General features: G+C 37.6%; 1 protein-coding gene across 5 annotated transcripts in view; it reads right to left on the bottom strand.

The window, feature by feature from the left end:
• Positions 1-19,616, bottom strand: part of Dync1i2 (dynein cytoplasmic 1 intermediate chain 2) — a 53,028-nt gene that overhangs the window by 16,627 nt on the left and 16,785 nt on the right. For 3 of the 5 annotated variants that reach the window (XM_041631485.1, XM_041631484.1, XM_041631486.1), the window contains 7 exons: positions 19,184-19,274; positions 14,446-14,505; positions 12,139-12,254; positions 1,415-1,510; positions 1,035-1,197; positions 831-930; positions 267-392 (listed from right to left, as the gene is read on the bottom strand). In XM_041631485.1, coding sequence (XP_041487419.1) covers positions 267-392; positions 831-930; positions 1,035-1,197; positions 1,415-1,510; positions 12,139-12,254; positions 14,446-14,505; positions 19,184-19,274 — 752 coding nt within the window. The remainder of the gene's footprint in view (positions 1-266; positions 393-830; positions 931-1,034; positions 1,198-1,414; positions 1,511-12,138; positions 12,255-14,445; positions 14,506-19,183; positions 19,275-19,616) is intronic. The other 2 variants (XM_041631487.1, XM_041631488.1) reach the window with 1 other exon arrangement.

Here is a 19,616-nt window from a genome sequence, read left to right as displayed (position 1 = left end):
GGTCAGTCACAATAACGGAAGTCGCAACTGCAAAGGCCCTTAGGTGTGATTTAACGTGGTACGAGGCGTTAGGAGAGCTAGAAAAGGCAGCTCATATTGAACTGAGAGTGTTCAGCTTTCTGCTGACATCTGTTTGCAAATATGGAGTGGTTTGGTAAATGCCAATCCAATGAAATCATCATGTTGACAAGAGGAGAAAAAAGGCAGTTGTCTACATTCATGAATGAATTCTTAAACGTGGGGAGACAGCTCAAAGGCCATCTTACCTGGCAGTGGAACACATACTCTGGGGTAGTCTTTTTGTATTTCATATTCCACACAAGGGCCACACCATCAGGCTCATGCGGAGCCTCTTCATTGTTATTATAGGAAGCCACAAGCAACTCTGGATACTGTTCACAAGAATCAAATAGATAATGAAGTTGAAGAATAATAAGAACTATTATGCTCTTACCTATCATCAGATTGCTCTGAAAATTATCATTATAGTTAGTCTTACCAAGATATTAGCCCAAGTTTAAGTTAGCACAATTGATTATTTAAAATTTTTAAATGTTAAAACAGTTCATTAAAATGTTTAAATTTTATGTAAGTGTTCAGTGGGTAATTAAATTAGCAAAATTGGATTTGGGCTTAAAGCCCTGAATTTTAAATCTCAAAGCAGTTCCAATTCTTCCTTCCAATACACACAAATTAAAGTGATAATGATAACATTAGAACCATCACTGTTATTATTTATTTTAAGTGGTACATACTGACTTAATTACAAAAGTTCTAAATTAAAACTATATGCTAATTAGAATTAAAAAGTGAGTTTTGCTATACTTTACCTGGGATGACCAATCCAAACAGCTAACAACCCGGTGCTTTGACCAACGCTCGTCAAAAAACTGTCGATTTAATGATAGCTTAGCACCTGCTTGAATCTCTCTGTAGAAAGATATCACACACCCAGATAGTGTTATAGCGAGTCACTCTTCATATTAACATACTTTAAGACTGTGGCAGCAATGCTCTTAGGGATTAAACATTACCCTTCTTTGTCTTCCAAATCTCTCCCACTGTAGTCAAAGAAGATGTTAATCTGCTCAGAAAGGGCTCTTTCTACAATTCTTGTAGAATGGTCAAAGAAACTTAGAAATTCCTCTGAGTGTAAAATTTGTTGCTTTTCTTCTTCTGTTAGTTCATGAGGGGGAGCTGGAAAAAAAAACATTTTTTTTTTTTTTAAAGTATGGTTTTAGGCCAACCAAACCCTGTCAATTACAGTTTGGATCAAGAAATGCCACCCATTCTTTTTAAACGAGACTCGCCTCTGTGATGCAAGGCATTCAATTCTACTTTAGCTCATAAACAGTAAAACAAGTTTTAAGAGGAATCAGCAGAGAAAGCCAAAGCTTTAACTACATTAGGGTACCTGTGCTATCACTCTCTTCGTCTTTTGTTAAGGCTTTCTCTTCTTCGGGCTCAACAGGAGGTTTAGGAGTTGTTACGTCATCTTCCTCCTCCTCATCTGAACAAGGATGGAACAATAACAAAGATTAGCTTAATACAAACAGCCGGCGATTGATTCTGAGGCAATATCTTAGAAGCCTCACAAGCCCCTAAGATGAAACAGACTGCTGTCAAGACCCTTTACAAACCATGGGAATTTTACCAGCACCAACTTAACCAATGAAATGGAAACTCTAGATTTTTAGAGATACCAGTGGGACCTCATCAAGAGTTATCCTAAATTCTGTAACTACATAAAACATGAACGAGGTATGTAAGTAGGAGGATTTCTCGTGGAAGTCTTTAAAAGCTTACACGCATTACTATTCTAGTCAGAACAACATGTGACTCCTACACAGTTCTGTAGAGCATGCTGACACATTAATGCTGCAGAATGAAGAAAATCAAACGTCTGAAACGGCCCACAGAGCTTGGCTGCTTACTTGTGAGCTGAAACCATCAGTGTCTGATGGGTCTTCCTAGGACATAAAGATGCTTACATTAACTCTCAGGTTGCTATCTGAGAGGCAGATTTTAAAGATAATAGCTTTGAGATCACATTTTGTATTCTGTCATTTTAAATGCAAGTCTCATTATCTATCACTGTATGATGTGGCGATAGTACTTAAAACAGTTTTCTTTAATTTGAAAAAATATCCAGAAATATGTAATGCTTATAAGACTTTTTAAAAAAGTACAAAATCTCATAAATCCCCAAACCAGCATATAGCTTAAAATAGCTTATTTTAAAATGTTATAGTACATATAACCCTGTCTACCATCTCTTTTAGCTACAAACCAAGGTAGATTTCATGAAGAAAAGATGTTTTTTTACTGCCTAAGCACATCCTAGCTGTCTATTAGGGAATGGCAGCAGGCATCTGCAACAGAGTGTGTCTCAAGTAATGAAAGCCTATTCAATAAAGGGACTTTCCTTGTCTGCTATAGTCATTTCTCTGACCCATGTACAGAATGATCTAAGACACATACGCACACAACCGACACAAAAGAACGGTCAAGGATGGGAACCAGCTGCCAAGTCCCAGTCCCAGCAGTCAGGCCAGCTGACTAGATAGCAGCAACCAGATGGCACTGCTGGGATTGTGTCTTTCTGCTGCAAGGTGGCAAGGGGATGGCATAACATTCTTCCGCTTGACTGCTTCCAATCCCGTGTCTCTCCCCAATGGTGAGCCTGTGCAATTACCCACACTCCAGGAGGCTACAGACAAGCCTTTACCCTGCAAACAAAATGCAGCTTGTAGGCCACACCAGCTGCCAAACCACACACAGTGTTAGATTTAGAGAGCTAAGAAAATCTTTCCAACTCTATAGTATAAGCAATAAAAATATAACTGTACCTGTGCACAGAAAGCTTTAAATGACACTGTGTAACGCACACAATGATACAACCTCCAACTTAATCAGAATGATAATGACGTATGCCAATCCTACATTACTTGAAATTGAGCGATTTTTACGTCTGACAAGTTTACAGAACTGGGATAAATGGCACGAGTGATTTCAATATATGCTCATACTTTTGAACCAAATGGTGAAGGTTAAAATTTTTCCTTTCAAGGGCCTCAATCAGCCACAAAGGAAAACAGTAATCACTGTCTTTTCAGCCAGCCCAACCGCATTTGTCAGCCCTTTCTCCGTCAATGCAGCCAGAGCAATCAACCTGCCAAACATTCAGAATGGAAAAACAATCTGAAAATACAGGGTATAATGCACCTGCCAGTGAAAATGGCCATTTCAAGAAAAGCTAGTGATCTCAGTGACCCTGCTGAGGAGGCGGTGGCGCAAAGGGGAAAGAACACGTAGAAGAATTCTTAGTGATCGCCACTCTCCTGCACACTGACACTTCCTTACAAAGCATGCCAATTACAGCTTTTGTGCTACTTAAAAAAATGAAAGCTTTTTTTGGGCAAAATAATCACATAGAGAAACAGAAAGACACTACTCCTTCTTAGATGAATTCTCATACACAAAGGATTATTAATCTGAAAACAGTGTGTCTGATGGTGACTCTACCCTCTTGTTCCAACATTAGGATGTGATTCTGCCATAAGACAATCTGCAGAGATACTGATGAAATAATTTAATTACATTTACATATAAGCTGACTTCTAGAATAACAGGAGATCATATTGTCATGAAAAATTTAGTATGGGTGTTGCTCTTATAGTGCTGTGGGTTTCTTTCTTTTCTACATTTAGTGTGAGAAAAGAATATACCTCAATTTTTGCTAACACTTTCAGCTTTCCTAATCAATTCTATTAACTAGCGGGTTCACTGTATGTAAATTCTAAAATTAAGGATGTACACTTTGAGTCACCCTGGACAAGTCATTCTCAAGCAAGGTGGATTATAAATTGCGGGCTCCTGCCCACATCTCCTATCTCTTCTCTGCTCTATTATACCACTTCGAAGTACAGTTCCAAAGACAGGTGTCAAATTCCTGCCCTAATGCACAGAGTCAGAATTGTAGTGCTAAATGACCTTCTAATTTGCATATTTAACAGAAAGGCTCTTGTTTACAGACACTCTTTCCTTCTGAAATATTAAATATACATCAAGTACGTTAGCTCCTGGTCTGTCTGTCTGTACATAGCATTTGCTAAACCATACTGTAGCTGGATGGTTAGCAGCAATTCTGTAAACACGTCTCTTGGAATTTTATTTTAGAATCAATGAACACACATCCTTTTCTACAATGATTACATATGGATTGAAATACTATAATTAGTACTTAAATCAAGCTTCAGAAAGGTCATTAAACTAATTTTCCAGGAATATAAAAACAATAGGCTGCTTAAAATATACTACAAAGTGAATAATTCTTGTTATAAAGCATTTCCTAATCACATATATATGTGAATATTCCTCTGGAGCCAATATGCCCTTCTTAACTAAGAACTTCTACAGCCATAGCTATCACAGAACCACTAACATGGCCCTAGATCTAATAGCACAGTTGTAAAAGATGGTCTCAAGGCACTCCCTGTTATGTGGTAAGCTATAACATACTTAAAACTGGAAGACTGTAAGTGAACAGGAAGACTGCCAGGCTACATCAATTTGCTGATGAATATTCATGACTACATGCTAAGTGGTTAACTCCATGCTTTCCCTGACAGAGAAGCTAAGGTTACAGACTGAGCAGTAAAAAGTGCAGAGAGATAGCAGTTACTTTCAAAATGACACGTCTGTCAATGCATGCTAAAGCTAGGTTTAATGAACCACTGAATTTTTACTGCGAGTTAACACCAAAATTGTGAGGCATTTTGGTGAGATGGAAAGAAAACTGTTCTGTAAATTAAACTGCACCTAGAGACAACACCAAGGAGTGAAGTTTTGGTTGCTAGAATAATCAGCAAAGCAGTGGGTTAATCAGTTAAATCATCTGTGAAATGGGTGTTTCTGTTAAACTCAAGGAAGGTGTCTTCTGAATAGAGCTCTCATTTACATGCCATTCATACTTCAGAAATGTTTGAGAAGCCATAAGTATTCTTTTGAATAATTTTACAGTAACCACATTTAGATAGTAGTATGCAAGATCTTAGAATATCCATAATAAACAAACACTGCAACTTATAAATCCATCACTTATAGTTTTCAATATAAAGCTAATAAATCCCATCGCTAGTGCATTGCTGTTCAGGAAATATAATTGTTGGCAACCAGTTCATTGTTAGCATTATTATACTGACATATATCCTTTTAAGATGATTTAATATCTTATGATGAATTGCTAACTTAAATCAGGGAATTTGTTGCTCATAAAAATGATCCAGCTTATAAAAATTCAACTAACGAATAATGCTGTAAACATTTACCAGCAGTGAGGATTCCCCAATAATTAATTTAAAAATCCAGACTAGACAGGAGCAATTTTCCCGTAATATTTTCTAAATAACCTTAAGATTTATTTATTTACTTATTATTTATTTAGTGTGGGCAGGTATGTGGGTAGGTCCATGCCTGGGTCCGTGTTGTGCCATGGTGCCCATGAGAATGCCAGAGAACAACTTGTGGGAGTTAAGTCTACCATGTGGGTCCTAGGGATCAAAGTAGGCAGCAAGTATCTTTACACACTGAGCCATCTTGCCTGCCCCCTATACATCTGTCTTCTTACACCTTCAAATCAAATGATTATTTAAAACAACCTGCAATGAAACAAAGTTGTATCAACGTACTGATAAGATTCATTCCTTCTTCCTGGGCTGTGGTGACACACACCTCTAGTTCCAACACTTGAAAGGCAGAGGCAGATGGATCTCTGAGTGTTAGGCCAACCTAATCTATATAGAGTGAGTTCAAGGAGAGCAATGGCTACACAGAGAAACCCTGTCTTCCTGTCTTTCTTGCTGTTTGAATAGGATCACTTCTATTTGCTTAATAATTTAGATTTCAACAAGGGAAATAGAGCTGACATCTTAATAATAAGTATTTTGATTTGTGTGTATGATTGTTTTGCCTGCATGTATGTCTGTATAGCACATTTGTGCAGGACCTGTGGAGGACAGAAGAGAGTGTCGGATCCTGCTGGGACTGGAACGAGACAGCTGGGCTCACGGGACAGCTGGAATGCTAAAAGTCAAACTCAGGTCCTCAGAAGAGCAACTAGTGCTCTTAACCTCATCTCTCTAGCCCTCTCAACATAACTTTTCTTAAATAGAAAATTTGGATTTCATTTTGGCTGAATTGGTATTATTAGTAATCCAGTTATCTGTGATCTCATTAAATATTGCTTTTTTGTCTGGGTCATAGTTTTATTCAGATTTAAATTCTTCAATTCAAAATTAAGAACACATGACATAATGTCCAGCTGTATTTATACTCTCACATATTAAAGGTTAATGTTAACTCATTAAATAATTTACTTTGAAGCTTTTTATAACTCCATTTTAGATAAGGCTAATACTAAATTATTAACTAGAAGTCCCACAAATTTAGTCTACAGGTGGGAAGTGTGGATTCTAGATAATAAGATCATACAACAAAAGATCATAAGTTGTTCACATATAACAAGCTTCTGTGCATTATAAACACTAATCAACATTAATATCTGGTTCATTAAACCAAGAAGCAATTGGTGAGAAATCCCTCCACATATGAAGTGAATGTAGGAAGGAGACGGCTTCTCACAGCAGTCGAGCAGCAAGGCTGCTCCGCTTCTAACCCCAGAGTTTCTCTCACTGCAGACTCAGGTTCATCAACTAACTTTCCGGGACCTCGGCTTAAAGACTGTAAACTGCTGGGGAGGTTAGCCAGCCTTTCAGGATTTCTTTATACTTTAAATCCTTTTTGTAACTACAAAACAAAAATCCACACTGAAGAGGCAGATAATAAAAAAAAAACAAAACAATGCTATCTTCAAAAGTTAAAACTTTTAAGAGGAAATGGCAGAAAGTAAGAGTGTGCCTGTGGGCAGCACTCTGCCTTCTGGAAGCTGCCTGCCCGCAGAGAAGGGAATTGACTGAGGTCACGTGGTCTTAGTCAATTTCATTCACAGTAGGTGCTTTAAGGCAGCTCAGAAACAGTACCATAACTCAGTGTAAACTTGACAGTAAGAAGATAGCTAGACTAGAGAAAAACAACGCAAAATGAAGCTGCCTTTTAAAAGGGCAGGATTAACCATGTAAGTAAAAGGCAGGCTGTAAGACTGAAGGCCAGTTTTCACTCAGGCTCCTCCCGCACTGACCATACCGCCCACCTTCTGAATTTACTTGTTACACGCCAGTTGTGAGAGTAAAAATTTGTTTCATGGTGAACTTTTTTTCCCTCAGATAATTACAATAAAAAAAATTGCAGTACTGGGGCTTGAACTCAGTGTTCCATAATGTGAGGCAAACACGCTACCACGAAACAAGACTCCGAGTCCCTTAAGTAATTGTTAAATGGTAACCATCTGGCTCAGTTTGAGGAGTGCTCAATTAAAGCAATGGATGTGGTTAAACACAAAGTGTTCTCATTATAAAAATCTTATTTAATGTTTTTTTGTCTTGCCTCTAGAATTTCTACAACATGGGAATGAAATTTAATGTCATGAAATTAATTGTAATGACATTAAAAAAACAAATTATCTAATTTTTGTAAGTAGTTGCAAAGGCTATGATTGACTTTACATTATTAGAATATGCTTCTCATTCTTCTTCACTTGGATACTCCAAGCTCTAACTAAAGCACAAAACTAAGGAAAAGGTGACCTAGTGCCTTCAGATGCAGACGGCAGACAATAAACTCCGTGAACACTTGATAGGCTGTAAATTAACAAACATGGGTTTTTATAAAGTAAGCCTCTATATGTAGTCTACACAGGAGAACTCTAAAGGATGCTGGAGTGGGCGGATGCACCCTCTGCAATGGGCTCCATTCACCTATCTTCCCCTTTCATTTCCGTCAGTGAAGAAAAAGTCTATTTATTATCGGTGAGAGGGCTTCATGCTTCCTCCTTCCCTGGAGGTCACACTAAAATGATGCTACTCAGATGCAGACACAGCAATGCACTGTCTGAGCCACATTCTCCTTTTGAATGAAGTATTGCTAAACTATAGCTCTACACCAATAAACTTGGCCCTTGGAGTTAGTATTTTTTGAAAAGGAGATATAGTGAAAAAAAGATGGTATTATTTTTTAAAAAATTCATTATTTATAGCTGTTTGTATTAGACTGTAACAAAACTTAAAACTACTTAGTATAGGTTACTAACAAAAACAAAGTTTGCTGCTTTGTGGCAACATGAGACAATATATATCTTAGAATTGGTTAAACATGGTTTGAAATAGTAGTTACTAGCTGGTAAGCCTTGATAACTACCTCTTATTTTTAAGCTTCTTTGTGTGTAAATAAGTATCAATGCTTGAGGTGGAGAGAAGGCTCAGTGGTTAAGAGCACTGGCTGCTCTTCCAGAGGTTCTGAGTTCAATTCCCAGCAACCAACCACACAGTGGCTCACAACCACCTGTAGTAGAGTCTGATGCCCTCTTCTGGCATAAAATCATACATGCAAATAGAGCACTCATATACATCAAATAAATAAATAAATAAATCTAAGAAAAAAAAGAATCAAGGCTTAACATTTGGGGTTGCTGCATGTGTGTGAGCGGGCATGAATGTGTGTGTATACACACATGCCCTACATACAGGTACCACCTGTGTATACATGGCCACAGGAACCAAAAGAGGGCATCAGATACCCTGGATGAGGATTTCTGAGATAGTGCAGATGACGCAATGTGGTAACTAGGATCTCTGGAAGAGCACCAAGAGCTCTGACCTACTGAGCCATGTCTTCTCGACCCCAACCTTCAAGATTGGTGACAGGGTTAGAAATACAATACCTAGTGTGTGGTGAGGACTGCACAGTTAGACTTTCAGCCACTGATTTAAACAGAATTAAAAAATTCTCAAGATTTAAGCATTTCGAGGACTATTATAAACAGCTAGCTTCAATAATATACTTAAGAGATGCTGACAGATTCAACTGAGTTCAGATCAGAGGGCCACAAAGAACACAAAGTGGACACGTGCTTAAGTCTCTACAGTGACACAAAATGGAATTCAAGAAGGCTATCCAGGAGACTATGTAATGGTTTCCCTTCTGAGCCTAAGAACACACATGAAAGCAGGAGAATGAAGTACCCAGGTGAAGCGTGTTCTCCTAAACAGGTAACACTGACTACCGTGGGCAGTCAGTCCCCACCACATGCTACACACAGGCATCACAGCAAGAAGAAATAGTTCCTAGGCTCAGGGAAAAGTCGGCAAAGTTAAAGTAAAATACTGCTAAAGGCCACTCACCCTGCATAATTCCAAAATTGGGGAAAAACAAAACAAAATAAAAAAAGTTTTTATCTTGAGCTTGTGGGCCCTCAACTTATCTGTAATTTTTTTCTTTTTCTTTTTTCTTTTCTTTCTTTTTTTTTCTTTTTTTTTTTTGATTTCCTGTAATTTTTTTAACTGAAAATTTAAAGATAAATTAAACATTAGGTTACATTTACACACTTGATTTTCTATAATTCATTAGGAAAAATTGTTCCCTATACATGAGCCATTAGAAGAGTAGTTTTTAATGTGCCCACAATGCCTTATGCAAAATTCCCAAATTGTCAACAGTTCTAAAAACCTAACTTACTTAGTGGCTAACACTGACAGATCATGGGAGAAGCTATTTGTAATTATTATTTATTTCATTTAGTATGCTTCCAGCTTTTATTTCTGGAACGTAAATGTCCAAGATGACATTGTAATGTATGGTAATATACTTTACCATTTTCCTGAAAGCTGAATGGTTACAAACCCAATACATATATTGCCCCAAAGGTTTTAGATAGAGATTGTGGACCTACACTCAGAATCCTATTTAAGTCTCCTTATGTGTAACATAAACTCATTAGCTTAGCTGGCTAAAAAAAAGTGATCATATTTCTTTGTGCTTGAGCCATTAACTTTTTAATGATACTTTAAAAATTAATCCTCTTAAAAATAAGTACTCCGGTTTAAGAGCCTCCACATTTAACATGAGGCTCTGTCCACAGGGCTCTGAATCACACCCTTATTAAAGGCTACTCAATAATCAACAGAGTTCTTTTTTTTTTTAAATATTTATTTATTTATTATGTATACAATATTCTGTCTGCGTGTATGCCCACATGCTAGAAGAGGGCACCAGACGTCATTACAGATGGTTGTGAGCCACCATGTGGTTGCTGGGAATTGAACTCGGGACCTTTGGAAGAGCATGCAATGCTCTTAACCGCTGAGCCATCTCGCCAGCCCTCAACAGAATTCTTAAATAATAAAAGGAAGCTTAAGAATTAGGTCTATACATGTTCCTGTATTACATTAAAAAAAAAAAAAGCCAGGCAGGACCACGTGTGTGTGCCTGTTACCTCCGGTGTTATGAAGGACAGAAACAGGAGGATAGCTGGGGCTTGCTAGTTGCCAGTGTAGTTCCAGGTTCAATGAGGCAGAATCTGTGTGTCCAGGTAATGAGGCAAAGTGATAAAGGACACCCATCCTCCTCTGGCCTCCGTGTGATAAAGGACACCCATCCTCCTCTGGCCTCCGTGCGATAGAGGACACCCATCCTCCTCTGGCCTCCGTGTGATAGAGGACACCCATCCTCCTCTGGCCTCCGTGCGATAGAGGACACTCATCCTCCTCTGGCCTCCGTGTGATAGAGGACACCCATCCTCCTCTGGCCTCCGTGTGATAGAGGACACCCATCCTCCTCTGGCCTCCGTGTGATAGAGGACACTCATCCTCCTCTGGCCTCCGTGTGCATGCATATACCACACTCCACACTCCTTCACCCCTAAACGCCAAACATCATAGAAAAAGAAGAGGCTGGTGGTGGTGCCCGCCTTTAATCCAGCACTCAGGAGAGAAGGGCAGGTAGCTCTCCGTGAGTTCGAGGCCAACCTGATCTACAAAATGAGTTCCAGGACAGCCAGGACTACACAGAGACCCTGTCTTGAAAAGCAAAAGCAAAAACTAAACCAAAGATAAGGAAAAGAACAACCCAATCTACTCACTTAACACAGTCTACTCACTTAACCCAATCTACTCACTTAACACAGTCTACTCACTTAACCCAATCTACTCACTTAACACAGTCTACTCACTTAACACAGTCTACTCACTTAACCCAATCTACTCACTTAACCCAATCTACTCACTTAACCCAATCTACTCACTTAACCCAATCTACTCACTTAACACAGTCTACTCACTTAACCCAATCTACTCACTTAACACAGTCTACTCACTTAACACAGTCTACTCACTTAACCCAATCTACTCACTTAACCCAATCTACTCACTTAACCCAATCTACTCACTTAACCCAATCTACTCACTTAACACAGTCTACTCACTTAACCCAATCTACTCACTTAACACAGTCTACTCACTTAACACAGTCTACTCACTTAACCCAATCTACTCACTTAACCCAATCTACTCACTTAACCCAATCTACTCACTTAACCCAATCTACTCACTTAACACAGTCTACTCACTTAACCCAATCTACTCACTTAACACAGTCTACTCACTTAACACAGTCTACTCACTTAACCCAATCTACTCACTTAACCCAATCTACTCACTTAACCCAATCTACTCACTTAACACAGTCTACTCACTTAACCCAATCTACTCACTTAACCCAATCTACTCACTTAACACAGTCTACTCACTTAACCCAATCTACTCACTTAACACAGTCTACTCACTTAACACAGTCTACTCACTTAACCCAATCTACTCACTTAACACAGTCTACTCACTTAACACAGTCTACTCACTTAACCCAATCTACTCACTTAACCCAATCTACTCACTTAACCCAATCTACTCACTTAACACAGTCTACTCACTTAACACAGTCTACTCACTTAACCCAATCTACTCACTTAACACAGTCTACTCACTTAACCCAATCTACTCACTTAACACAGTCTACTCACTTAACCCAATCTACTCACTTAACCCAATCTACTCACTTAACACAGTCTACTCACTTAACCCAATCTACTCACTTAACCCAATCTACTCACTTAACACAGTCTACTCACTTAACCCAATCTACTCACTTAACACAGTCGTAACGGCAGCCATATTAAGGACAGAAACTCACCTTCTTTGGGTTGAGCTGCAACGGGGGTCTGAGTCTCCTTTGTATACGTGACGATTTCTCGAGGGGGAAAGTCAACTTGAGTAATTTTGGCCATTCCAAGTTTAATAGGTCCTCGTCTAAATGAGTGAATAGAAATGCATTTAAACACAATGAAAGATAAATTTTACAACAAGTTTGCTATTTTCAAAACTTAAGAACGAACATTCACATGTATCTGGCACTGAAATGTAAAACCCTGTGTTACTTAGAGAAATATGAGGTGAGAGATGAACCGGCTTTATCTTAGCAAAAGGATTAGAAGGCAGCACAGACAAAAGATAAATCACTCAGGGCACCTTTTTTCCTTTTAAAAACCAATTTGGTGTTTTTATTATTATCAACAATTTATTTATTTATTATGTATACAGTTTGAAAGAATAGGAGTTTCAGAATGGACTCCTAAACATGGTAGGTAGGCTGGAAGAACCAGCAACTATGAAGAGTCAAATACCTCACCCAGGCCTTGTGTAGTTGCATTCACCAGTGCCAGGTTCTGACTTTAAGACTGAAAAGTTTTTATAGTGTGCGTGTGCACGTGTGCATGCGTGTAGGTCAGAGGACAACTCTGAGAGTCACTTCTCTCCATCAGCCTGATGCAGGTTCCAGGGACTGAACTCAGGTGGCCAGGCTAGCATGGCGTGCCTTTCCTCCAAGCCATCTCGACAGACATTTTTTCTACTTCTTACTTTTAGTAGACACTAGAATCACATCGGTGTGGATTTTAAAATAAATTATTAATTTTTTCAAACTCTACATAGTCAATATTATCTGTGATTCATAGTGAACAAACTAAGGTTGAAATATTCTAAGCCTAAATAACAGGTTTCTTGAATATGATGAAACTACAGAAGTCTCTTCTGATTTAGTGAAATGGAGGAAATAGCAGGAGAGTTGAAATATAAACCAAAAGAAAAATATCTCGTTTTAGCTATTCAGGGAATTTTCACTTGGTTGTTAGGCATTTAAATTATAAACTAAAGTATGCTTCCCAACTGCCAAAAGTTCTTAATCATGAAATCCTCTTGAAAGGACATCTAATACAGACATTATTGCAACTTTCCTAGTATCTGAAATAAATGTCTCACATTTTATAAACATATCTTTTTCAATTTTTGTCACTGTTAATACATATAAATATTTTCCATTTTATTTAGTGACTATATTATATTCTTTATTTTAAAAATGGAATAAAATTAACACACTGAAAAATTAATTCGTGAGCCAGGCAAGGTGGCACACATTTGTAATCCTAGTACTTGGGAGACATGAGCATTGGTTTCAGTAGTTGAGGCCAGCCTGGGCTACAGAAAACATCATCTCAAAAGAAGAAAATTAAAAAAAAAAAAAAAAAAACAAAAATTCTTGCTCTAAGGTACTCTATGTGAGCCATGAAACATTTTTAATGTGTTTTTTACTTCAGGAATATCTTAGTCATGGGAGAAAAAGTATTTTCAAATAATTAAATGGTAAAATTTAAGAATACTTGAAGCAATCTAGAGTAGTCTAAGAATAAAGTTTGAAATAAGAATTTTATACTCTTGACTTTTAAGATGCAGACGGTTAAAGAATAAAGCGCTCACTTACCTAGAAGAAGGAGGGCGGGCTAACATTATTAAGAACAAATTACTACCTTGAAAGCACAATAAACCTGATAGCAAAAGGAAACAACATTTTTTTTTTAATTCTAAGACTTTCTAGAAGAGCAAAGGTAATACCTCACGTCTCCAAAAGCAACATTTACAAAGTAAGGAACCAAGGGAAGGAGGAGGAGAAGACAGAGCAAGCAGACTTCCCTGTATGTAATCTAGGCTTATCTATTCTTGCTTCCGCTGCAATGTTCAAGTACATATTTCAGAATCTGCAAATCCCCAAGGGAAAAGAGCTATCTTAGTCAGGTACAATGGCCACAGCAAATACTTTCATTTGTGCTGGAGCCCAGAATAATGACTGAAACAGTGATACAATAAGCAAACAAGCAGAGTCCAGGGCCAGAGCATAGGGACTAACGTATCCTTTTCCTTTCCGGACTTTAGACTTTCTGATTCATTTTATTATAGAAAAATTAATTTTCATATCAAGTAACTCAGAAAATATTCAATTACAAGGATAAATTATTCAATTAAAAGGATAAATGAGATGTCACAGTAAAACATAACTCTAGTCTTAACTAGACACAATATTAGAAACTTAAGCAAAGTAAAATTAGGACAGTTTCACAAAGAAGCAAGTGAATTATTAAAGAGAGAAGGTAATAAATCTATGCAATACCCCAAATCGGAATCTGAGTGAAGCTGAAGAACTGATGGATCTGTATCCCAGTGCAGCGTCCTAAATGGTTGTAGGACAACCATGAAGCATTAGTGAAAAAGGTCAGAAGTTAGTCAAGCAAATGCATTCTACAAACGGCTAATACTAAAGCACTATTTACAACTAAGAACTACGTGTGTTTGTTAGTAAGACTCAAACAAAGCCCTCACACTAGGTATCACTCCAATGCTCCAGTGCACACAAAAAGCATCAAGGTGGTTAAGCATTCAGGCATATAACCCAGAACAATTCAATGTATCTTCACAATGTAGGAAATTAGTATTGCGCAAAAAGGGACACAAACAGCTATGGCACACAAACCAAATATACATTATTTATGGATGGTAAACAAAACAGGCTATGAAAGAGTTAAAAAGAGTTTTGAGATTCCTAATGAAAAAAAGATTAGTAAAAATAGTTAACATATTCTTGCCCAAAGCTTTAAATGTGTGCAGGAAATTGCCATACTGGTAAAGGAAATGAGTCAACACATAAGCCTTTTGGTAAGAAAACCAAGACTATTCCACTGGGACACAAAGTAGCTAACGTTTCCAAAGTGTGACCTTGCTGTAATTCATGGGTTAAGCACTGCCTTGGGCTTACATGTCACTGCTTTAGAAAAGAACTAAGATTTCTTTATCTAGGAAAAAAATAGATTTTTTTTCCCTTTCAAAAAAATTTACCTAACTTTTGGAGAATCTCAATCCTAAATAAAGTCAGTGCTGTTTTATTCTATCTGATCTTTTCCACCTAAGACAAAAGGTACTTTATCGCACGGGCATTTCTGTGTGTTGGCCACACTTGTCAAGTCCACAGCTCCAGATGAAAGGCACCGTGCAGCTCTCCATGTAACAGCAGCATTTTGTGGGGTACCTGCCTCTCATTTATACAAGTTATAAAACACACAACTAGCTTTAATTCTATAAATTTTAATACAACAAATGGTTTCTCAGCTTGCCTGCATAATTTATCAATGAAAAACAATTAGATGAAATAAGAGAACTCATTCCTCTTACGAAGAAAGCTCTTGGGTTTTAAAAGGGTTGTATGTATGCAATGAGAGAAGAGGGCAGTGAAGACCGACTTTGTACTGAGCAAGGAACAGCAACAAACTTAGGCTTTGTTAAACCAAAAGCAGTTTGATGAGATGGTCTCCAAGGAATGTTCTGTCAACAGCCTCTACATTACACAAAGGCTGACCAATAACATAAACCTCCTTGTTGAGAATGCCATTTTAGTCTAAAATTGAGCAACACTTCATTTCAGAATACAGCAAGTACTAAAAAATACTCCATCCAAAATAAGTGATTATATGTATTAAAAGGTTTTTTAATCATATAAAGTATAATCCTAATTCTTAAAAATAAACTAATCAAAAGTAGGGGGAAAAGGGGGGGAGATAAGCCTGGATTGCCTGACTCAACAGCTATCGCTTAAATTTTAGAACAAAAGTGATTAAGACAGTAAACAATGAAACACAACTTCCAACATGCAAAACTGAAAGCGCAGCATTTTCTGCTGCCTTGCAAATGATCCGCAGCACCAGCAGAAACGTCTGTCATTTAAACAGCAGCCTGTGCTGCAGTGTCCACTCTACCTTCGCCTGTTTGTGAGAACTAACTTGGACTCCCTGGCCAGCGGCTGCAGGTGCTGCAGGTGCGTGCACAGGGCCACCTTAACAACTGCATGCATTGCCTGGGGCCTTTGTCCGCACTCCTCCACCATCCCTGCTGCTCAGTGTGTGCTCCGTGTATTTAGAAATGCATCATTTACTACAGTTTTAAGCATCTACAAATTATCTTCCCATTATGGAACTTGCTGATAAATCAACAAAATTCAGGTTTCTATTTTTATGTGTGAGATGGACAAACAGCCCTCTTGAAAGTTTTTTCAGGTAAGTCAGTGCTTTCACAGGACACTGAATTAGGATTTAAAAGTTCTTTTCTTTCCTGCTAAACTTATATAAAAACTATTTTCTTCCTCTAGTAAGAACAAATACCTTGAAAATTCTCAAGATACTTGCTTTCTTAAATTACAGAAAGTCATAAAATATACCTTACATTAAGCACAGATACATAATCGCCTTTGAACATTTAGAAAAAGCATCTTTAAGCTAATGTTTCAGTCACTAGAATGGCATTCTGTGAAAGCAGAGAATCTGTCTTCCATGGTAACCTACAGGAATTAAGATAAAGCTGGCAATTTTATGAACATCTATTTGTTCAACACAACAGTTTTCTCCCCAGTACTTCCCTCCCAGACCAATTCACAACAGCCCAAGGCCTCTCTACTAGTTTCTAGGTTATTCATGGAGGATAACACTTTTTAACTCATAGTAACTTTAAAAATTAAATAAATGTTACACACTACCTTTAAAAAAAACTGACAATGCTTTAAAATAATCCCTCTATTCCTATTTGAAACGAGGAACAATGAGCTCATAAAGTATAAATTATTCAAATAAAGATAACATGTAATACTAAAGAATTTAGAAAATACAGTAACATGTGAGAAATATTTTCACTGTTAAAATGTTGGTTGTAGAAGAGTAAAAAACCCTTTCACTTGAAAATATCAGCTGCTTATTAGGTATTTAAAGAAATATTGACATATTTGCATAGACGAGTGTGGAAATGCCAAGTGTGGAGGCAGAGGCAGGTGAGTCTGAGTTGGAGGCCAGCCTGGTCTACAGAGCCAGTTCCAAACCACCCAGGGCTACATGCTGAGGCCCTGTCTTAAAAACAAAGAGCATGGAAGCATAAACCAAATAGCTGTAGTCATAAAAATTAATTTAAACTGCCTTCATTATATGTATTTTCTATATAGAGTAATATTGCTTGTCAAAAGAAAGCTTTATTTTTTTCTTAAATAAAAGTTGTCATTACCTGCAACAATAGTATTGCTATATTGGTCACTTTCAGAAATCACATCTCAAATTCAAGTTTTGCTTTTGGTATCTTTTTAGATTTTATTTTTATGTATATGAGTGTTAGCCTGCATATGTGTCTGATTCCAGCAGAGATCAGAAGAAAGCATTAGACTCTCTGGAACTGGCATTAGAGATGGTTGTATGCCACAGTGTGGGTGCTGGGAGCCAAATCTGGGTCCTCTGCAAGAGAAAGATGCACTCTTAACTGCCGAGTCATATCTCCAGCCCATTTCTGTACCTTCAATTGTTAATGACAATCTGATATTTCAGAACTGAATATAGTGTTGACTTTTGGGGCCATCCAGCCCCTTTTACTTGCAGAGTTTGTTGTGGGGTTTTTGTTTGTTTCATTTCCCTCTCAGAGTTAATTGTCTATTTTTAATCAGAGAGGCACACACACATGCACGGGGGAAAAAAAAGATGAGAAATTTTAATAACCTTTTTTCTTGTGCTGGGGATCAACAGCTAGGGCTTCGCACATGCCAGTTAAGTCATTATTGCTGACTATAACTTGGCCTTTAAAAGGATGCTAAGATGTTTTTCTGAGGAGGATATTTTACTTTGGCCCCAAATAAGGACTCTGAATCAACTGTGGATTTGACCTGTCGTGTTTACTTGTCTCAGCTGCAGTGAAGGGGTGCTGCTGAACAGAAACTGCCAACTGCCATGCACAAGCAAGGCACAGGAAGAACTGACAACACTTTCCTCAACATGGCTTTTAGAAAAAAGATGAAATACTACTAAATTTCTGAAAAACAAATTTCAACATGTATGCAGAATCCTAAAAACAAACATGAAATCAAGTTTTTGTTTTGTTATAACATGTTCATATTTATTGTACATCAAAAGATTTCATTTCTTTGATCCCATGATAACATTTTGAAAAAGATCTGATAACTTCTACCTTCTCGACAAGGAAAAAGAACCAGAAATTGAACTAGAGAGGCCAATGTGCTCAATGCCACCTGTAGTTTTGCTTTGAGGTATGGGGCACACACATATACAAAACCCAGCTTAATTTACTCTAACTGCACGAATATAGTTTTATGAGGCAGACATAAGCTCAATACAACCTCTAAGTAAATCAGTGTTTCCTTGGTAGTAATTCTTTAACACTGATAATTTATGTTTTATTTTATGTATGTGCATGTGTATGTACCGTGCTTGTCTGTATGTGCACAATGTGTGTGCAGTGCCCACAGAGGTCAGGAGAAGCTGGATGCCCTGGAACTATAGTTCCAGATGACTGTGGGCTGACAGATGTGGGTCTAGAACCTAAACCGAGTCCTCTGCAAGATCAGCAAGTGTTCTTAACTACCCAGCTCTGATATTTTATGTTATGGTCATTTTTTATCTATTTAACAGAATCAGCTACTTAATAAAACAAAATTGGGCTGCTTAATTGAATTGTTTCAATGTTCAATAGCAACTGGGAATGAAGCATAACAAAGATGTTCTATATTATTTGTAGTCAAAATAGTCACACAATAACCAGTACATTTGTTTAAGTAGAACAAATTTAAATTCATGAACACCTCCATTTTTAATATAAATTATCATAAAAACCACTTAACAATTTACTATAAATGTGTGACAGCTAAAATACTGTTGCAAAAATTTACCCCAATTTACAAGAGTATTTCTATGCTGTTTAGATTTTAAGAAGTAATGAGTCAACATAAATATTTAGACTCCTTCCAAAGCACTGACAGCATGTGGCACTGAATGCATTCTGTTCTATCATTAAAATATTAAAAAAGAATTATATACCTAGATCCCACGGCGCCATCTCCAGAATCTTGGCTTCCAGCTTCACTTGGCGTGCTCACAGATTTGGACGATGGAGACATAGGAGGAGGAACTAAACAGTGAAACAGACAGGTATCTGCTGTTACCACACGGGGAGCTTGCTTAGCTTACAGTGTTTCAAAAATAATTCAACATGAAGCAATTAACAAAAAGGAAACATGGTAAGAAATCAAACAACAGAAATCTATGGGTGAAAATGAACAGCAGGAAGAAAGGGGAAAAGACAGTCAACAATCATGCTGAGGACTCATGCAATTTCTCTGGCAAGATGCACCTAGGCTTTCTATGTTTAAAGGGCACGATTATGCAAAGATGTATCTTCATCTTGTCCATCACCAAAGGCGGCCACTAATTTCAAAGGAGAACATTCCTTCTTGCTTTTTTAACATCACTC

Source organism: Microtus oregoni, unplaced genomic scaffold, assembly GCF_018167655.1.
Source record: "Microtus oregoni isolate MIOR12 unplaced genomic scaffold, Mior012 000037F_ref0000500, whole genome shotgun sequence".
NCBI classification, from domain to species: Eukaryota; Metazoa; Chordata; class Mammalia; order Rodentia; family Cricetidae; genus Microtus; species Microtus oregoni.
Note: the sequence above shows the minus strand (reverse complement) of the source record. Positions and strands in the feature narration are given on the sequence as shown.